This window comes from Vombatus ursinus, unplaced genomic scaffold (assembly GCF_900497805.2).
Source record: "Vombatus ursinus unplaced genomic scaffold, bare-nosed wombat genome assembly UNPS02014839.1, whole genome shotgun sequence".
NCBI classification, from domain to species: domain Eukaryota; kingdom Metazoa; phylum Chordata; class Mammalia; order Diprotodontia; family Vombatidae; genus Vombatus; species Vombatus ursinus.
In genome coordinates, this window is record NW_020954617.1 from 4906683 (window position 1) to 4924035 (window position 17353).

General features: G+C 44.9%; 1 protein-coding gene across 1 annotated transcript in view; it reads left to right on the forward strand.

Annotated features, from left to right (window-relative positions):
• SND1 (staphylococcal nuclease and tudor domain containing 1) overlaps positions 1-17353 on the forward strand; it is a 439872-nt gene that overhangs the window by 402651 nt on the left and 19868 nt on the right. The window contains exon 16 of the mRNA XM_027840174.1: positions 15351-15539. Coding sequence (XP_027695975.1) covers positions 15351-15539 — 189 coding nt within the window. The remainder of the gene's footprint in view (positions 1-15350; positions 15540-17353) is intronic.

Here is a 17353-nt window from a genome sequence, read left to right on the forward strand (position 1 = left end):
AGGGAGACCAATTAAGAGGCTATTACAATAGTCCAGGTTAAGAGTTAATGAGCCTAAACTACAGGCAATGTGAATAGAGAGAGAAGTATAGATACCAAAGACAGAAAAATAGAATTGGTGGGACTTAGCAATTCAGTGGAGATTTGAGTTGAGGGAGAGAAAAGAGATTACTTCAAGGTTGTAAAACTGGATAAATGAAAGGATGGTGGTGGCATAAAAAATCTCGTTATCTGACCCACACCTCTCCCAACTAAACCTGCTCTTCAGTCCATCTCACTTAAGTGCCTTTTCTGTTATTCTTCTTTATTTGGCTCTAGGGCTGGTTTTGATGAGGGAGACTTCTCATTGCTATAAACTAACTAACTGTATAACCTGCAAAGTATGCTTCCCATGAGAACAAAGTTGATTCACCAACATTAACTGCACATTCTAGATATGGACACACATCCCCAGCAAGCAGGTCATCTTGTCTCTAGAGAGGGATCTAGGAGGCTCCAGAGGCGGGGTGGGCCTGCCAAAGCACAATTTCAGTTACCGGCCCAGCAAGGGGGATAGCATCAATTTGTGGCTCTCAGGAAGCCATCCGTTGAGGTTAAGAGGCCTGTGCTAAGTGATAAAGTACACAGGCATGTGCAGATCCACTCTGGAGGGGCAATGTCATGTGGAGTTATCAGCAAGGGGCTTCTCTGGGTACGTGAATTCTAAGCCTAGCTTTGAAGAACATGAGAGACATGGACTGGCAAACTAAGTGGGATAAATGGCATTACTGGGATAGGGAAATAGTATAAGTAAAGCACCATTACACTTTTACACTCTGCCTCTTCAGACAGAATTTTGCAAAGGAGTCCCCTTCCCCTTCTCAATTATGAAGATTCTAGCCAAATGGAACCTGTACCCTTTGTACCTCCCTTGGCCATACTCAGAATGCTTTGCCGGAGCGATATTGATATCTGCAAACAGTGGACCAAGTTCTAGGAAGTTGGGCACACACAAGTGGGTCGTTTAGTTGAGTCAGTGTGGTACAGTGGATAGTGCATAGAATTTAGGAAGACCTGATTTCAAATCCCACCATAGGCATATACTACTTCTGTGACCCTAGACGAGTCACCTAACCTAGGTGGGCTTCAGTTTCTTCATCTGTAAAATGAAGGGATAAGATTATGTGACCTTTAAGGTCCCTTCCAGCTCTGAATCAATTATACTATGACCCATATATAACAAGAAATAAGAGATTTAAGGGGAGATAGAAGGTAACCCTACCAGAGCATAATCTCCTCGTCTTGCTTTATAAGGGAGAAAAAAGGAAATGAGAAAACTCTGTTCCTTGCTCCTTTTCCCTCTGCCCTCTTCTTTACTGCCTCAGACTAACTTTTTAATTCTTTTCTACCCTTGTAGTTCTGGTCTCCTCACCACCTCTACACAGCATTTCAGAAAGAATAAACTCTTGTCTATACCTCAGAAAACATTTTTTTAAAAATATTGCCTACATGGTATTTACATTGAGTGCAGGGGTGGCAGTGGGTGACTAAAAGCTTTTTGCAGAGGATACCATGGCAGGAAACAAGCCAGTAGCCAACTTTGCATTGCATTGATGGTCTGTATCAGCAGTGCAGGAGCTTAAACCTCCTTTGGAGGAACAGTGGAGAAGGGCAGCCCCCTCAATTTGAAAGGAACTCTCTGCATCTTCCCCTTTAGTCCACTTTTGGCTTCAGAGATAGCCCAGTCAGAGCCACATTTCCTTTCTTCTTTTTTAGAACAACACTACCTGCCTGAGGGGAATGCCCCCACTGGGGCAGGTGTAGTGGTCCTCAGAATTCTGCTTACAGCTTACAACAAGAAAGTAAGCCAATAGAACAGGGCTAATGAGGACACTATGACCCCTTTAGGGGTAACACAAAATAGCTACTCCCTAAGGGAAAGCAAAGTCGAGTTAGCCCAAGCAGTTGGGCCAGAACCGAGGGAGTCCCCAGCGGCTCTGGGGACCTTGTTAAGCTGAGTTGTGTTTGGGATGTTTGGTTGAAATAGGGAGCTTTGAAATAATTGAGATGAATGGAACCCTGGCTCCTGTTAGCAGGATGAGTGGAGAACAAAATTAGTTAAATTGCTGAGCCATCTCCTACTTACCCCCACCCCTTTCACCCTATCTCCTACCTCGGTCCTTTCATACTATTGTATTTCAAAACTTTCAAAGTCTGGTTTAAGACCACAGAGCATTAAAAATATTAGAGTTAGAGTACCAGTGATGGGGGTGGGGTGGGAAAGGTGGGGCACAGTACCAGGAATGTTAGGTGGGAAAAAGAGAAGAATAACCCTGTCCTGGTGAAATGCTCATGATCATCAGTGCTACTCAGTTCCACTGTGGGCTCATTCAAGGAAGGATTTAGGAAGGGCTGAGAAGCTGAGTAGAAAGCTCACTCTTTATTAGTTTATACAGGTTTTCTCCGCTTTCTCTGAATCCATCCCATTTGTCATCTATTACTGCACAATAATATTCTAATATAATCATATACTATAATGTATTCATCTACTCCCTAATCAGTGGGCACCCCATTAATTTCTTTGCTATGACCAAAAAAAAAGCAGGGGGCGGGGAGTGCTGTTCACTTGTTTTTCAATTGCGTCTAACTCTTTGTGACCCCATTTGGGGTTTTCTTGGCAAAGATACTGGAGTGGTTTGCCATTTCTTTCTCTAACTCATTTTACAGATGAGGCAACTGAGACAGGCAGAGTTAAGTGACTTGCTAGTCACATTGGGCTAGTAAGTGGCTGAAGCCAGATTTGAAACTCAGGAAGATGTCCAGGCCCAGCACTCTATCTGTCGACAGACTGAGAGAGAGACTTTTCTTCTTTCTTTCATCTCTGGTCAAGTAATGGTATCATTGGGTTCAAGGGTATGGATGGTACAATGACTTTTTGGGCATAGTTCCAAATTGCTTTCCAGGGAGGTTAGACCAATTCACAGCTCATCAATAATGCATTAGTGTGCCTTTTTCTCCACAGCCCCCTCCAACAATTGTCATTTTCCTTTTTTGTCATCTTTACCAACCAGATGAGTACAAGGTAGAACCCGAGTTGCTTTAATTTGCTTTTCTCTAATTATTGGTAATTTGGAGAATTTTTTCATATGACTTTCAGTTAATGTCTTAGACTCCCTGTTTATATCCTTCTACCATTTACCTATTGGGAAATGGCTCTTAGTCTTATAAATTTTAATCCATCCCATACACACACACACACACACACACACACACACACACACACACACACATATATATAACTTAGACATGATCTTTCTGCAAAGATTTTTTCCCAGCTGTTTCCTTTCTAATTTTAACTGTATTGGTTTTGTTTGTGCAAAAAAAATTTTTTTTATTTTACATAATCAAAATTATTCCATTTATCTTCTGTGATCATCTTTCCTTTGTTTCATTGTGAACTCTTAACATAATCAATAGTTAACAAAGAGTATTTCTACCTTGTTCCTCTAATTTGCTTATGATGTCACCCTTTATATCTAAGCCACATATCTGTTTGGAGATAATCTGTATCTGGTATGATGTGGTGGTCTATAGCTCACTTGTGCCATACTACTTTCCCAGCATTTTTTTTCTTTTTTTTTGATGAGGCAATCAGGGTTAAGTGACTTGCCCAGGGTCACACAGCTAGTAAGTGTCAAGTGTCTGAGGCTGGATTTGAACTCAGGTCCTCTTGACTCCAGGGCCAGTGCTCTATCCACTGTGCCACCTAGCTGCCCCCCCCCCCAGCATTTTTTATCAAATAATGATTCTATCCCTGGAGTTGCGGGGGTTTGGTGTCTAAACATTGCAATGGATAGCTTCTGTCCATGCTTTTTTCATTAAGTCTGTGTAGGCCATGAGCCTTCAAGAATCTTATTTAATCTTTTAGTAATAAACTAGATTTGAAGGGGCTCTCATAATCCATAGTTCTCAGAGGCTCATTGTGAATAAATCGTTTCTTACTGTATTTTGATTAGTATTGCAAAAGTGCAGAACATCTCCCATGCTTTTTAATTCTCTCAGTTTTTCCCACCCTCCTCAGGGGCAACAGGTGATTCCATGTGAGTTTGTTAGGGCCAGGAGAAAAGAACAGGCTATTTCCTGACACCTCCTTCCCAGAATAAAGGCTAGGGAAGGTTTTCAATGAGTAAAAGTTATCAGAATTATTGCAAGGACATAGGTCTGCAGGCTCAGACAATGCTACCATGAGCAGTAGCAATGTGGACAGTAAGGGAGTCATCTCTTGGGGAAGAGATTCATCTCCAACCTAGCAAGAGGATAATACATCTTCCTCCAGGCTGAGTGCAGGAGGAAGTCGAGAGATCCCTGAGGTGCTGAATTATTTTTTATCAGTGACTATACCTGTTAGTCTTATCAGATTTGTGGATCACAAGGCTGGGAGGTTTAGCAGATATTTGGATGAAGTAGTTGGTACCCCCAGTAGATCTAGGCGGGCTGAAATGATGAGCTGGATCTAATTAGATGGTATTTACTAGGAACAGATGTACAGTCCTACACTTACATTCAAAACCAAATTTACAAGAATATGGTTGAGGCTGTATGTGGGGAAGCAATGTGCCATACCAATCAAAAAAGCTTGACATGATCTTATCTGAAGTTGCATTAAAGGAGAGATAGTAACCCCAAGAGAGAGGTGACAGTTCTTCTGAAATCTGTCCTGGCCTAACTCCATCTGCAGAATGGTGTTCATCCCTTGAGTCCCCTGGAGTGAGCACAGGTCTTCCACCTGAGTCCCCAGTGGCTTGCCCGAACTATACCAGATGGTGAGTCTTGGTGGAAGAGGGAGGATGGGTTAAGCAGAAAGGAGTTAAGGCCACCTGAAATAGAGACCGGCACCCCTAACTGCTGTCCCTGCTTAGTAGCTTTCACTTGTTGAGAAACCGCATGCCTAGAAGACACGGAAGAATAGGCTCAAGGGTGTTTTGTACTCCGCTGCCTTCACTTGTACCTGGATAAAAAGGAAATTGCATTCCCACTGCAAACATGTTCAGTGCTGGCAAAGGCAGCAAAGCCAACTGTGAGTCTGCCCCTGGGCTCACCGTGTCAGTGAGGGAGCCTGCCTCTCCGGACCTCTGAGTCAGCACTGCTGGCTGCACTAAGCAAAGGCAGCTTCCTCCTGTGTGTGTCTCCAAGCTAGGTCAGCTGTGGAAGAGGCAGCCACAGGGAACTCTCACCCTGGAGAGTTGCCTGGCAAGGCCCATCTCAGCCCAACATGACACTGGTTCCTCCCAAGAGACAGCTTCCTGTCTCAGCAACTCTACAGCTGATTCCCATGCTGAAGGGCCAGGGAGCCTGAGTGCCTACCTCAAAGCAACCTTTTCCAGGAGGGTCTGGGACAAAGAAGTCCAAGATTCTATGTCAGTGAAAAGCACACTGAAGTTTAGATCTCTCTTCTGAAAGTATTGGAACAGGCCCTTGGATCAGCTGTTGGGATCAGGTGCCTGCAAAGGAAGGAAGTGTATTTGAATTTGCCTGGTTGGCAAATTCATTTTTTTCTGAACCCAGGACAAAGTCCTGTCAGTCTTATCAACCATTCACTCAATGACAAGCTATATACTGATCTCCCGTGAAACAAAAAAAAGAAAAAAAGTTCATTTTCTTCCCATTCCCACTTGGGCCTAAAACTAGACAAGAGCCAAAATTATTTTAGCTATATCTATATATTTTAGCTATATCCTCAGCCATGGATAGAAGGAACACCATCTGGAGGCCACCTGACCTGGATGAAAGCAGTTTTTATTCTTTCTCTTGGCCAAAAACAACTTGCCACAGCTAGAGGACCTTTGGGAGCTGCTAAAGCCCCTAAGTATGCTCAGCATACCAATAGAGCCCACCAACCTACTTCAAACTAAAGAGACTTCTGAGAGAGATAGGGTCTCCTGAGCCAAACCTGGGATAGAAGGGGTTAAGACTCACTCCTGGCCTCCAGCCTTGGGTTTTCCTAGGACGATGAACAGTCTGCTTTCCTTATTGTCTGCACCAAAGGAACAGATTGCGTCAGTTTGTAAACTGTGTTACCGCTTGCTGAGGCCTGGAGTCAGCAGGTTTTCATTTCCCGGCAGATGAGGACGCTACTGATCGGCTTGGCTGCTACAGTTCTGCCTCAGGCAGGACCCAGGAGCATCCCCATCATCCTACTTCTCATTCTGCACGTGGGGAAAAGGCACTCAAGTAAAAAGAGCATCGGTTCCTACAGAGAGACCCCATTTACCTTGGATCCAGAAGCTCAGGCCCCCTCTTAGCACTGTGCCAATCCATGCTTGGCTGCCAGGCACTCCCGGGGTTTGGCTTATGCCAGAGTTTGGATGTCAGAAAAGTGGTTGCATGCAAAGGCAGCTAGCTAGATGCGCTAGGCTTCAAGGAGTCAGATGCTTTGGTAGTGGTGAGGAATTTGGACAGAGGCTTCTCATTGGGAGTCACAATGACTCTGCTGCCTGCTTTCTCATTGGGAATGTGGAACATCCCCTTGCTCCCTCCCCAAGCTTTTCTGCCCTGGCCACTTCCCACTTAAGTCCCAAGAAGCATTTCATAGGAGCTCTCTTGCTACCAGGGTTGCTCCATTGTCTTCTCAGAGTAGTTCGTTGAGGTGGGATGAGCAGGGCTATGCTGCTACTCTTTAATGTCGTCACTGGCCAGGTTCATGGCTCATCTTATGGCCGTATGCTGCAGTCCTCATACAGTGTTAAGTCCAGCAAAACACCCAGTTCCTTAGCATGCATGCTCTCTTGAGTCGAGGGAGGTCCCTGCAGCCCAATTCCACTATAGGGTGGGCCCTTTGCATACATGGCTGGCAACCTGCAATAGTTGCACGAGCTCTCTCTCTCTCTCTCTCTCTCTCTCTCTCTCTCTCTCTCTCTCTCCCTCTCTCTCCCTCTCTCTCTCTCTCTTTCCCCGTCCCTGCCTTCTTTCCTTATTCCCTTCTTCTGTTTCTCCATGCTTTCTTATTCCGCTGCTTCTGTCCCGGTAGCACTCTGATTAAGCATAGGGCCTTTGAGCAAAGCAAACCTCATTGACTTCTCTCCACCCTATAGCAATTCAATTCAACAGACATTTTTTTCACAACTGCTATTCACAAGAGAGATACATAAAAAGACTATTTTCTGTCTTCGAGGAGCTAGCAGTCTAAAGGGGAGATGAAACATAAATAACTAAAACACATACTAGTACATGGTAAGTATCCAGCAGGGGTACAAAATACCCATGAGAGTTTTGAGAGAGAAAAGATCCTCTCTAACTAGATGGATCCGGTAAAATATAGCACTTGAAATGAATCTTCAAGGATTTAAATGCACATTCCTTTTGGGGATTGATATGAGCCAAGGCACACAACCTACATGGGGCATAGAATGATGAAATAGTTGTGTAAGAACTGAAAAAAGTAGATTGGTACCATGGTGTGGAGAGCTTTGAATGCCAGACTAAAGAGTTTGAACTTTTGGGGGGCATTAAGCACTTATTTTTTTTTCTTCCTACTATGGATACCCATACACAGCTTCTTACTCATATTACTGCCTACATCACCCACTTACCCTTTTCCCAGCCCTAATTATTGCTTTTGTTTCTCTGTCTACATCTCTATTCCATCTTGTGTGACAGATAATCATAAATAATTCAAATAATAATAGCTAGCATTTATATAGTGCTTTACGATTTATAAAGTGCTTTACAAATATCGTCTCATTTTATCCTGCAGCAGGTGTCACCTAAGAGTTATTTAAGTCAAGGACAGAGCCAAATAATATGTAAAGCTAATTCAGACTCTGCTACTGATAGGAAATTCCAGCTCCCTAGATCTTAGGCTTGATTGTTGTCCCCAGAATGTTCTTTGAGCCTTTGTATCTCAGCTGTACTTGGAGAGCACAGTTATCTTCTCCAGCAGCCCGGGGTAGATCAGCATTCCTTGAAGTTGCCCTAGGATGGAGGTGTCCTTTGTATCCAGTTCTTTCCCTATAACCCTCGCAGGCCCTTGAGGATAATGGAGAATCCCCATCAGCTGTTTTCCAGGGATCCTGGAGCTGTCACTGGGTAATTTCCTAAAATGCCTCAGGCATTCTGCATAGCCCAGATAGCTCCTGCTTCATGAGTGGGAGAGGTTACTCCTGTCTTCCTGGCGGAAGAAGGGAAAGGGGATGGGGTGCAAGTGTGTGCATGCTCTGATGGCTTTCCCACTGGACCATTTCCTGGTATGTGTATATATAGAGCACTCTGTTCTCTGACTCCCATCCCTACCCTTTTGTAGTTTCCAGATACTTTTAGTGTGGCTGCTTTCAGTCAATGGTTATTCTGCAGTCTCATAGGTCACTAGGCAGAGGCTGCAGGAGACCCATTCACAGTATTTACACTTTAGCTGTCTATTGCTGTGCCCTGCCATAGGGCAAGGTGGGTCGCCTTTCTCTAGCACTTTACAATTCAGTACCTGTTCCCTAGAGGTTTAGGGATTATGGCCTAAGAATTGTAGGCCATGTTAGTTGACAGCTTTGCAAAGGAGCAAAGATTTCAAGGATCTTGTTCTCCCCCGACTATTTCTTGCTACCAAGATGAAGGACATAGCCCCTGATGTTGTTCCTTATTTCTTAGAGTAAAAAACTGATTCTATCCATACTTCCTGTAAAAGGAGAAAAGAGTACTGGTCTGAAGGAAATAGATATCTAAAACCCTGGGGGGAAAAGGGAATTTGTTCATTTTATGTGTAGAGGGACATGTGTTTGTGGATGACTAGGCTTAGAATTTGTTTCTGAGAATGACATTGAGAGCCCTATTACTATTAGGTCTTATCTAGCTCCAACCAACAAAAGGGTGAGTGTCCCTGGGGCCTCATCCCCTCTGTGAGGCAGGGGTAAGATCAGAGTAAGACAGCCTCACTCAGTGGACACGGAGGTATATGCCATGCCCAGATGCAAGGAACTCTTCCTCAGTAATTAGAAGAAACCCAAATTAACAGCCTGTGCCGTTTGTATTAATTTGGTAAATAAGCCAGAACAATTTCATTAGTGGCACATTAATGTGCTTGGGAACAGGAGGACGTGTCCTACTGTGAGGCAGCAGAGCCTGCACATTGTCACCTCCAGGAGAGCATTTGGGGTCAGGGTCAAGGGGAGGCCCCGCTCAAAGCCTCTGACCCAGCCCCTTTGCTCTTTCTGTGTGGTTAAAAGGTGGACTCCAACCACCATAATAGGATTAGATCCCATGGTATAAAGAATAATGTGCCCCTGGGGTGCTCATCCTGTTATTCCTTCTTTAAGGACTTAGCAGTACAAAATACATTAGGCTCAGACTTGCTGACTCAGTAGGTAGATTGAATTGGTTTTCAGAGAGGAGATAGGAAAAAGCAGTGGGAATAGAATGGAAAGTTAAGGTTCCCCAAAGAGTTTTGGATTCAGAGAAAGGCAGACCCAAGAAATAGCCAGAAGGTGGATTCCATGGCTTATAAAAGCCCCATTCAGGCTCTTCCCTGCCCCAACAGGGAATGTGACTGAGTGGAGATAGCTGGTTTGGGTACTGTCATGCAGGAAACTGGATTCCAGAGACAACAAGGAGTAGGAGACCAGTCTGATTAGCCAATAGGCTGCAGCCTTAAATAGATATTGACTGCTTACCACGAACCATTTTACTAAGAGTGGAGACGAATACAAAAACCTATGATGAGATCCAAGTCCAGGCACCCAGCAGATGTTTGTAAGGTCTGCCTGTGCCCAGTCAGATGAGAGGCAAAGGGAGGAAGCACAGTAAGTAAGCCTGGAAGTGCTATGTCTTTAGCTACATCGAATTGAGCTTTCCTTTAGTCTAACTTCTAGTCTAACCAGAGACTCACTTGCTATTTCCCTTGGCATAAAGCCTTCTGTTTGCCTTCCCATCAGAGTAACTCAGAAGACTCACATCCTTATCCTAGAACAGTGTACAATGTGTATATCTGCTCATCCCAGCCTCTGTACGAATGGAAAGCTATGTTCCCCCAGGGAGATGAGGCAAGGGAAGGAGGTGATGGGGTAGAGCCACCATCTGTCCTATGTTGAAGCTGCTTGCAACCTCCTGGTCATATTAGCCCACATTCATTCTCATTCTCTCTCTCTCTCTCTCTCTCTCTCTCTCTCTCTCTCTCTCTCAATCTCTCTCCCCCTTCCCCTCTCACTCCCCCTCTCTGTCCCCTCCCTCCCCCTGCCCCCCCTTCTCTCCCTCCCCCAGTCTCTCTGCCTCTGTCCATTGTCTATCTCTCCCACACTCTCCCCTGCCTCTCCCCCTGCCCCCTCCCTCTCTCTCCCTCTCATGCATGTGTTGCTCATTCTCAGGCCATCTGGCTACCTATGGGAATCACACATACCTTTATGTGACACCAGAAAGAGAAACAGCCCTGTCACATGCCATTGTATATGGTTTCTAAAGGAGACCACCATCTCCATAGTTCATTCACCCTACTCCTCCTGATCCTCTCTGAGCTAATAACAGTCAAGGGGCCATATATGCTAGTAAGAAGAATGTTCTTTGATATCCTGGAGCTTGTCCTATTCACGTAATAGGCCCCGGCTTTTTCCACAGCTTTCCCTGAAAGACCGAAGTGAGTCCTTAATTCCATTAAACAACATTTTTGAATCCTACTTCAACCACTTACTAGATGTGTGACCCAGGACAAATTGGTTAACCTCTTTTAACATTAGTTTTCTTATCTGTAAAATGTCAGTGATAATTGCACGTATCTTAGCAGGGTGAGATCATATAAAATATGTGAAGATCATATAAAATAAGATGTATAAAGTGCCTTGCAAATCTTAAATCGCTATTTAAATGTCAACTACTCTGTGCAAAATACTGGGCTGGGTGCTACTGAGGCTGTAAAGATGGCTATGATTTAGTCCCCTCCTGCAGAGAGCTTATAATCTATAAGGAACAATAAGCCAAGCACACAGATAACAGTACAAGGCAGAATGGTGATATGTGCCATAAGAGAGAGATGAAGTGCTTTAAAGATTCAGAAAAGGGAGAAATCTTTCCCTTTAGGATATCTAGGAAAGCTTTATGAAGTAAATAACATTTGAGCAGGGGTTTAAAGATTGGGTAGCATTTCAGCAGACTGAGATACAGGGCAAAGGCATTCTAGGGGGAAGAGACAGCTTTAGCAAAGGTGTGGAAGTGGGAAAAAGTGAAAAATATATTCAGGGAAAGTCAAGAGAGTCTGGCTGGTAGAACAAAGGTTATATGTTAGAAAGTGATAAGAAATAAGACTAGGAAAAAAAAGTTGGGGTATGTTGTAGAACACCTTGCTTGCTGAACTTGTGGGGTCAAGTGACTTGCCCAGGGTCACACAGTTAAGTGTCAAGTGTCTGAGGTCGCATTTGAACTCAGGTCCTCCTGACTCCAGGGCCAGTGCTCTATACACTGCACCACCTAGCTATCCCTGAACTTTCTTTATTAAGTAAGCCCTTTGTAGACAGTGATGACTGGAAAGTGGTGTGATAAGAGCCTCAGGACCATGAATCAGGTATCACACCACATCCATGCAGGCTGAATTCTGTCCCAAAAAGGCAACTTCAAAGCCGAGGGGCGAGGAATTGTCCCACATGGCCAATGACCAGAAGAAGCCCAGGGAAGCAGGACCACCAGTAGCACCTAATTCTTCCACTGAGCTCAGCTCTGGCTTCCCTTGGGGTCTGTGGTTTGAGAAAACCGCAGCAGTAGAAGTGGCAATAAAAAAGGGAAATAGGAGTAGCCCATGGGTGACAGCTTTATATCTTCCTGCAGCCTGCTCCATAACCCAATGCCAGAGGTTTTTCCTTGAGTGGCTGGCTGGGCCCAGGGACTTGTCAGGCACAAGTTAGCATATTGATTACAGGCAGGAAAACGCTGGTTTAGTGCCATAGTCAGCCCTACCTATTAAGAAAGAACTGGGCTGCTCCCGAAGGCCATTGGTCCTTTCATGAGGCTTGCTGGTTCTGAGAGACAGACACTCTGGGTCTTGCCTCAAAAGAGAATGATGTAAATTTGAAGTTGGTCACAGTGGACAGAAACTGTCTGGTGGGTTTTTCATTAGATGCAATGGGATTATGTCCAGCTTTTTCCCTGTACAGCTTTGTCTTTCAGCACCAGTCTTTAACAGTCTAGATCAGGGGTTCTTAGCCAAAGGTTTAGGAAAAAGTGCTGATCACTGAGACTCAGAATAGAACAGTAGATTTCAGGGGGTCCATGAACTTGGAGAGGAAAAAGTGGATCTTTGTTTTCACTAACCTTTGGTTACATTTGTAATCCTATATGTTGTATTTTTATTTAAAAAGATTATTCTGGAAAAGAATCCATAGGCTTCACCAAACTGCGAAAAGGGGTCCATGATACAAAAAATGGTTGAGAACCCCTGGTCTAGAGCAGTAATGCCGATAGTCACCGAGGATGCCTATCAATCTTAGCACAGTCCTCCCCACATCCCTCAGAGCTGCCAATACTGCTGTTCCCTGCCATATACCTACTGGTGCCAGAGATGGAGCAGTGGTCCACAGTTTTCTTGGGAAGGGCCCAGGAAGGAGTCAGAGAGCCCCTCTTCTTCCTGTCACTTCATCAGAATTCCATGTGGAGAAGAGGAAGGGAGGGAAGTGTTATCCACATGGTTGGCAAAGCCTAGCAATGAAAAGATAATCTCCATTTTCCCTATTTCTTCCATCTCATTCTTCCTCACCATCATCTTGAAATCAAAGCCATTCAAATGGAAAATCTCTTCAATCTTGAACTGAATGTTAGATGGAAAGGTTAAAACATGCTTTCTGGCATTAAGGAAGGCACCATAAAGAGGCTCATGAGTGTGACTTCCCTATCTCTGATCCTCGGCTGAACTCTATACCACCATTTAGGGGCTAATACTTTTATACCAGGGCAGTGTCCTATAGTTGTCCACCCCATCATTGACTGGCACTTCCTGGGCAGTAAGGTGGTAGCAGGAAACATTAGGGACTTCTCCCTATAAACTTCAGTTGCCACAGCAGCTTGTGATCTGAGCACCTATTTTTATTGGTTCGGCTGCTTTCTGAGCAGCAATTCTTCTGTTCCCCCTGCCCCCTTTACCACCTCCGATATGAATTCCTCTTGTGAGATAATTGCCAGTAGAAAAGAGAGGAAATGCATATCTAGTAGCCATAGTTCTTCTTTTCTCTTATTCCATGAGGCTTTGTTAGAGCCAGGTGGTCCTGGCATAGTGGGAATGTAGGTAGTGACTGGCTTTCCATTCAGTGAGTCCTGCCAGGACCCACTTCTCAGTACAGAGCCCCATTTGGGACACAGGAAGTAGGGAGCTAGGCTTGTAAAGTGACCAGCACAGTCCAATTGAGGATAATAATCCTGATCAGCCACCTGTTGCAAGGGGAGTAGACAATGTATCTGAAGAGGAAGAGGTTAATACTGAACCAAAGAAAGCTAATATTTCTCAAAGTAAAGAATCAAGAGTAAAAAAGCCTTAGGGTCTAGTCAGTCAATAAGCATTTATTAAGCATCTGCTATATACCAGGCACTGTCCTAAGCCCTGATAATACAAACAAAGGCAAAAGACAGTCCCTGCCCTCAAGGAGCTTATAATCTAATAGAGGAGCCAGGAGGGAAGGGTCCCCTCACTCCCAGTTATATGGACTTGTACTATATTCCTGTTTTGGGGCATTATTCAAATAATACTAATATTTAAAGGGTTAACCATCAGTATGTATAGAATGTAGGGGTGAGAGTTCAGCTGCTGTCTGGTCAGTGGAGCGCACATTAAAGCTGGTGCCTGTTTCATCTACTACTGTCTCCCCTTGACCCTTAGTAGTCATCAAAGATAGGACTCTTCCCTCTCAGGCAGAGAGTAATCATCTACCTATGCTACCCTTCCTCTCTCAAAGAGCTTCCCAAAATCCCAGTGGAGGCTGGGTTGCCCCATGACCCAGGCTGCTGCCACTGCTGGCTCTGTCCCAGGCACCAGTGAATTCTCAGGTATTTAGACATTCATTTTATTGTTTAATCGAGCTTGAAGCCATTTAAATTAGTGCAAGTTTTTACACTTGGCAGCAAAGGCTTTTATGGCCCCCTTTAGTGGAGTGAGAAGGGAGGTGAGAGGAGAGTCAGAAGAGAAACTCAAGCCAAGCTAGGAACTTGAATGAGAGAGTAATAGCCCTGGAAAGATGGGGAATAGTCACTGGGGGGAAGGGGCGTATACCTGAGGCCTTTTCCCTGGATAGGACATTGGAGCTAGGACAGTGCTGTTTAGTGTTACTCCTCATTGTATCTCTTTGGGTTCCAAGTGGATGAAGCTATTTCTAGAGTAGGAGAAAGAAGCCAGTGAGTTCATAGGATGCCCAAAGGAGTTATTCAGGCCTGACCTTTAGCCAAACAAGCATAAAGGCCTTGTCTGGGCCCATGATCTAGGAAAATGGTTACAATGCATAAAATTATAAGATCTTTATTTGTAAGGACCCTAAAGATCATCTAGTCCCACTCAGCCATGTCTGTCTTCTTCTCCCTATCCCTACCTGGCATTCATGGTAACCACTTTAATTATTTTCATTAAAAATTCATTCATTCAGCTCCTCTAGGCAAAGCACTGCTTCCCCAATCTTCAGGGACAGTCTGGTTCCCTAAGGGCCCACTTGTCTTTCTGCTGCAGAGCTGGAGGTGGGAGCTGAAGAAGGGTAGTAACCAACACCAACCATGTTCCTCAGCCCTCCTCTCTGCCATCTCAAAGCACATTAGTATTGGCCATCCTAAGACAAAATCTCTACTGTGTCCAGAAACCTGGAACCAGCACCCCCTCTGCTTTCCCTGCTTCAGGAGCCCAACATTGGACCAAGCCTGCTTTAATGATTAGATTTACCCCCTCAAGCCCCAAGTTTGTGGCAGATTGATGGAAAGGTCCTGGTTGGTATAGTGGATATCCTGGGTAGCTGACATTCCAGCTGGGGATCCCCAGGCCACAAAGAGACAAGGAAAATATCCAGCAGGCTTCCTGTTAAGCGGACACAGGTGGTCTGAAGCCTAAAGGCAAGAGAAAGGGGCTCATTGGTGGCACGATTTTGGACTATGACAGCATAGGTCCTAGGATTAAAAGGAAGAGTTCTAAGAATTGTAGAAGGGCAGAAAGATTGGGGAATAGCTATAGACACTGATATTCCCATGACTGAGATATCCTTACCCGCTCCTGTTTCATAGAGAAGATTCAACCAGATTTCAGTTTATGAAATGCAAGAATCCAAGAAGTATCACAGTGTCTCCTGCACACAGTCAGTAGTTTCCTGTGTTTTACCATGCATCAACCCCAGTGCCCCAAATCCATACCTCTGCTGACTCAGTCCCGTATTTTTGTGTCCCCAGGTAGAAGTGGAGGTAGAGAGCATGGATAAGGCTGGGAACTTCATCGGCTGGCTGCACATCGATGGTGCCAACCTGTCAGTCTCGCTGGTGGAGCATGCGCTTTCCAAGGTTCATTTCACTGCCGAGCGTAGCTCCTACTACAAGTCCTTGCTGTCTGCCGAAGAAGCTGCCAAACAAAAGAAAGAGAAGGTAAGTAGTCATGGCGGGGGGGGGGGGGGGGGCGGTTTAGAGTGTTCGGGTTAAGACGTTTCTACTAAAGGCTACTCTGATGCCTCTGCATGCCATGGAGGGGCCCCTGGCTTTTCAAAGGCCATGCCAATGGAGCTAAGCTTAGGCAGGTCTTACCCAGCTGGAATGGCATCAGTGGATGGCCATAAGTCTGTTTTCCAAGGGCCAGACTCATCACCAGCTTGGCTATATGATGAAGATTTTTTCCCCCCAACAACAACTTTCGATCACCTACTAAATTATAAAGGATTTCTGATTGGCATCAATTGCAGCAAGTACGCACAGCTACAGAATTACAGATCTTTGAAGTAAGTCAAAAAGCCCTTTGCTGAGATAGGGTTGTCACAAAGGGAACCATCTACTTGGAGATGGAAATTCTTTGTATCCTCTTAACCCCTTACCCTTGACACTGAATCATTCTCTCCCAGGTACCACTCTCATTCATGGTATATAACTCAAGAATATTCATTTAGTGCTAGTAACAATAAGGCATTTGGAATGAGAGACTGGAATAAGGTAGATTATATGAAAACAATTGGAGATGAGCCCCCAAGGGGGAGAAAAAGATGGGAGCACTGCACTTTTGCCTGGCCCCTGACGTCTCTAGGATTCCTTGGATGGCCAGAGGCACTAATTTGAATCTGCTTTACGTTACCCAGCTGGGAAGCCCATTTTGGAAGCTACCCCCAGAGAGACATAAACCTGTTAGGATGGCAGATTTACAGTACATCAGCCTCTGCAGACACTGCATTGAGGAGATGGGGGATGGGTCAGGAAGTATTTTGGGGAAACAAATCATTGATAAGGAACAAACTGCTTTGGTGGTGGGAGCCAGCCTTCACTGCCCTCACCCACCCTCTCCAAAAGCCTGGCAGTGGTTGACTTACAGCCCAGCACTGATAATGGGGATAAATCAATCGGCCACCAATTTGTCAGGGTTTCTCTGTGCTTGAGGAGGATTTTGTAGGACAGCCATGCTGAGCCATAAATTTGTTCCAGGAATGTTTCCTTCCCTATGGGGGTAATCATCTGGTTCTACGTCTCCAATTCCCAGAGCTGGGCCTGCTTACCTAACTAAAGGCAGGGGTTCCTTTGCTCTTTTGTCACTTTTCCTGCCCATAACAGAAGACTCCTTGCTCCGTCTCTTAGGTCTTTCTACCCTTTACCTTTTCTCCCCCGGATAGAATTGGTTTCTCCCCCTAAAATTTCCCTCTTCTTCCTCCTCATCCCTGCCTTCCCTCCCAATTCATCCACCCACCCACCCAGAATAAACCATATACCCAGCTCTTTTGAAATTTGAGGTTAGCAATAATACATGGCAGTTCAGAAATCACCCAAGAAGATGGAACAAGCTTCCCCCTCAGTCACTTTGGTGGTAGAAGCCAGCCATACACACACACACACACACACACACAAACACAATCTGTCTCTCTCTCTCTCTCTCTCTCTCTCTTTCTCTTTCTCTCTCTCTCTCCCTCTCCCCCCCCTCCCTGGAAGAAGTCTTGCCTTTTTCTCCAAAGCCCAGTTTCCCAAACATGGTCTTTTCCTGGCACCCACCTCCAGCTTCTCCAAACATCAAGGGCAGCATTTTCTGCCCTCTACAAAACCTTGTCCTTTCCACTGCATTTTTAAAGCTTCTTAGAGGGAGATCAGAATTGGTTGATGTATGTAGGTGAGCACCATGTCAGCAGAGGTTTAAGTCCTCTCTGAGTAGTCACAATCACTAGTATGAATAGCAAACACCCATTTTCAAGACCCAAATTCAGAAACAGTCT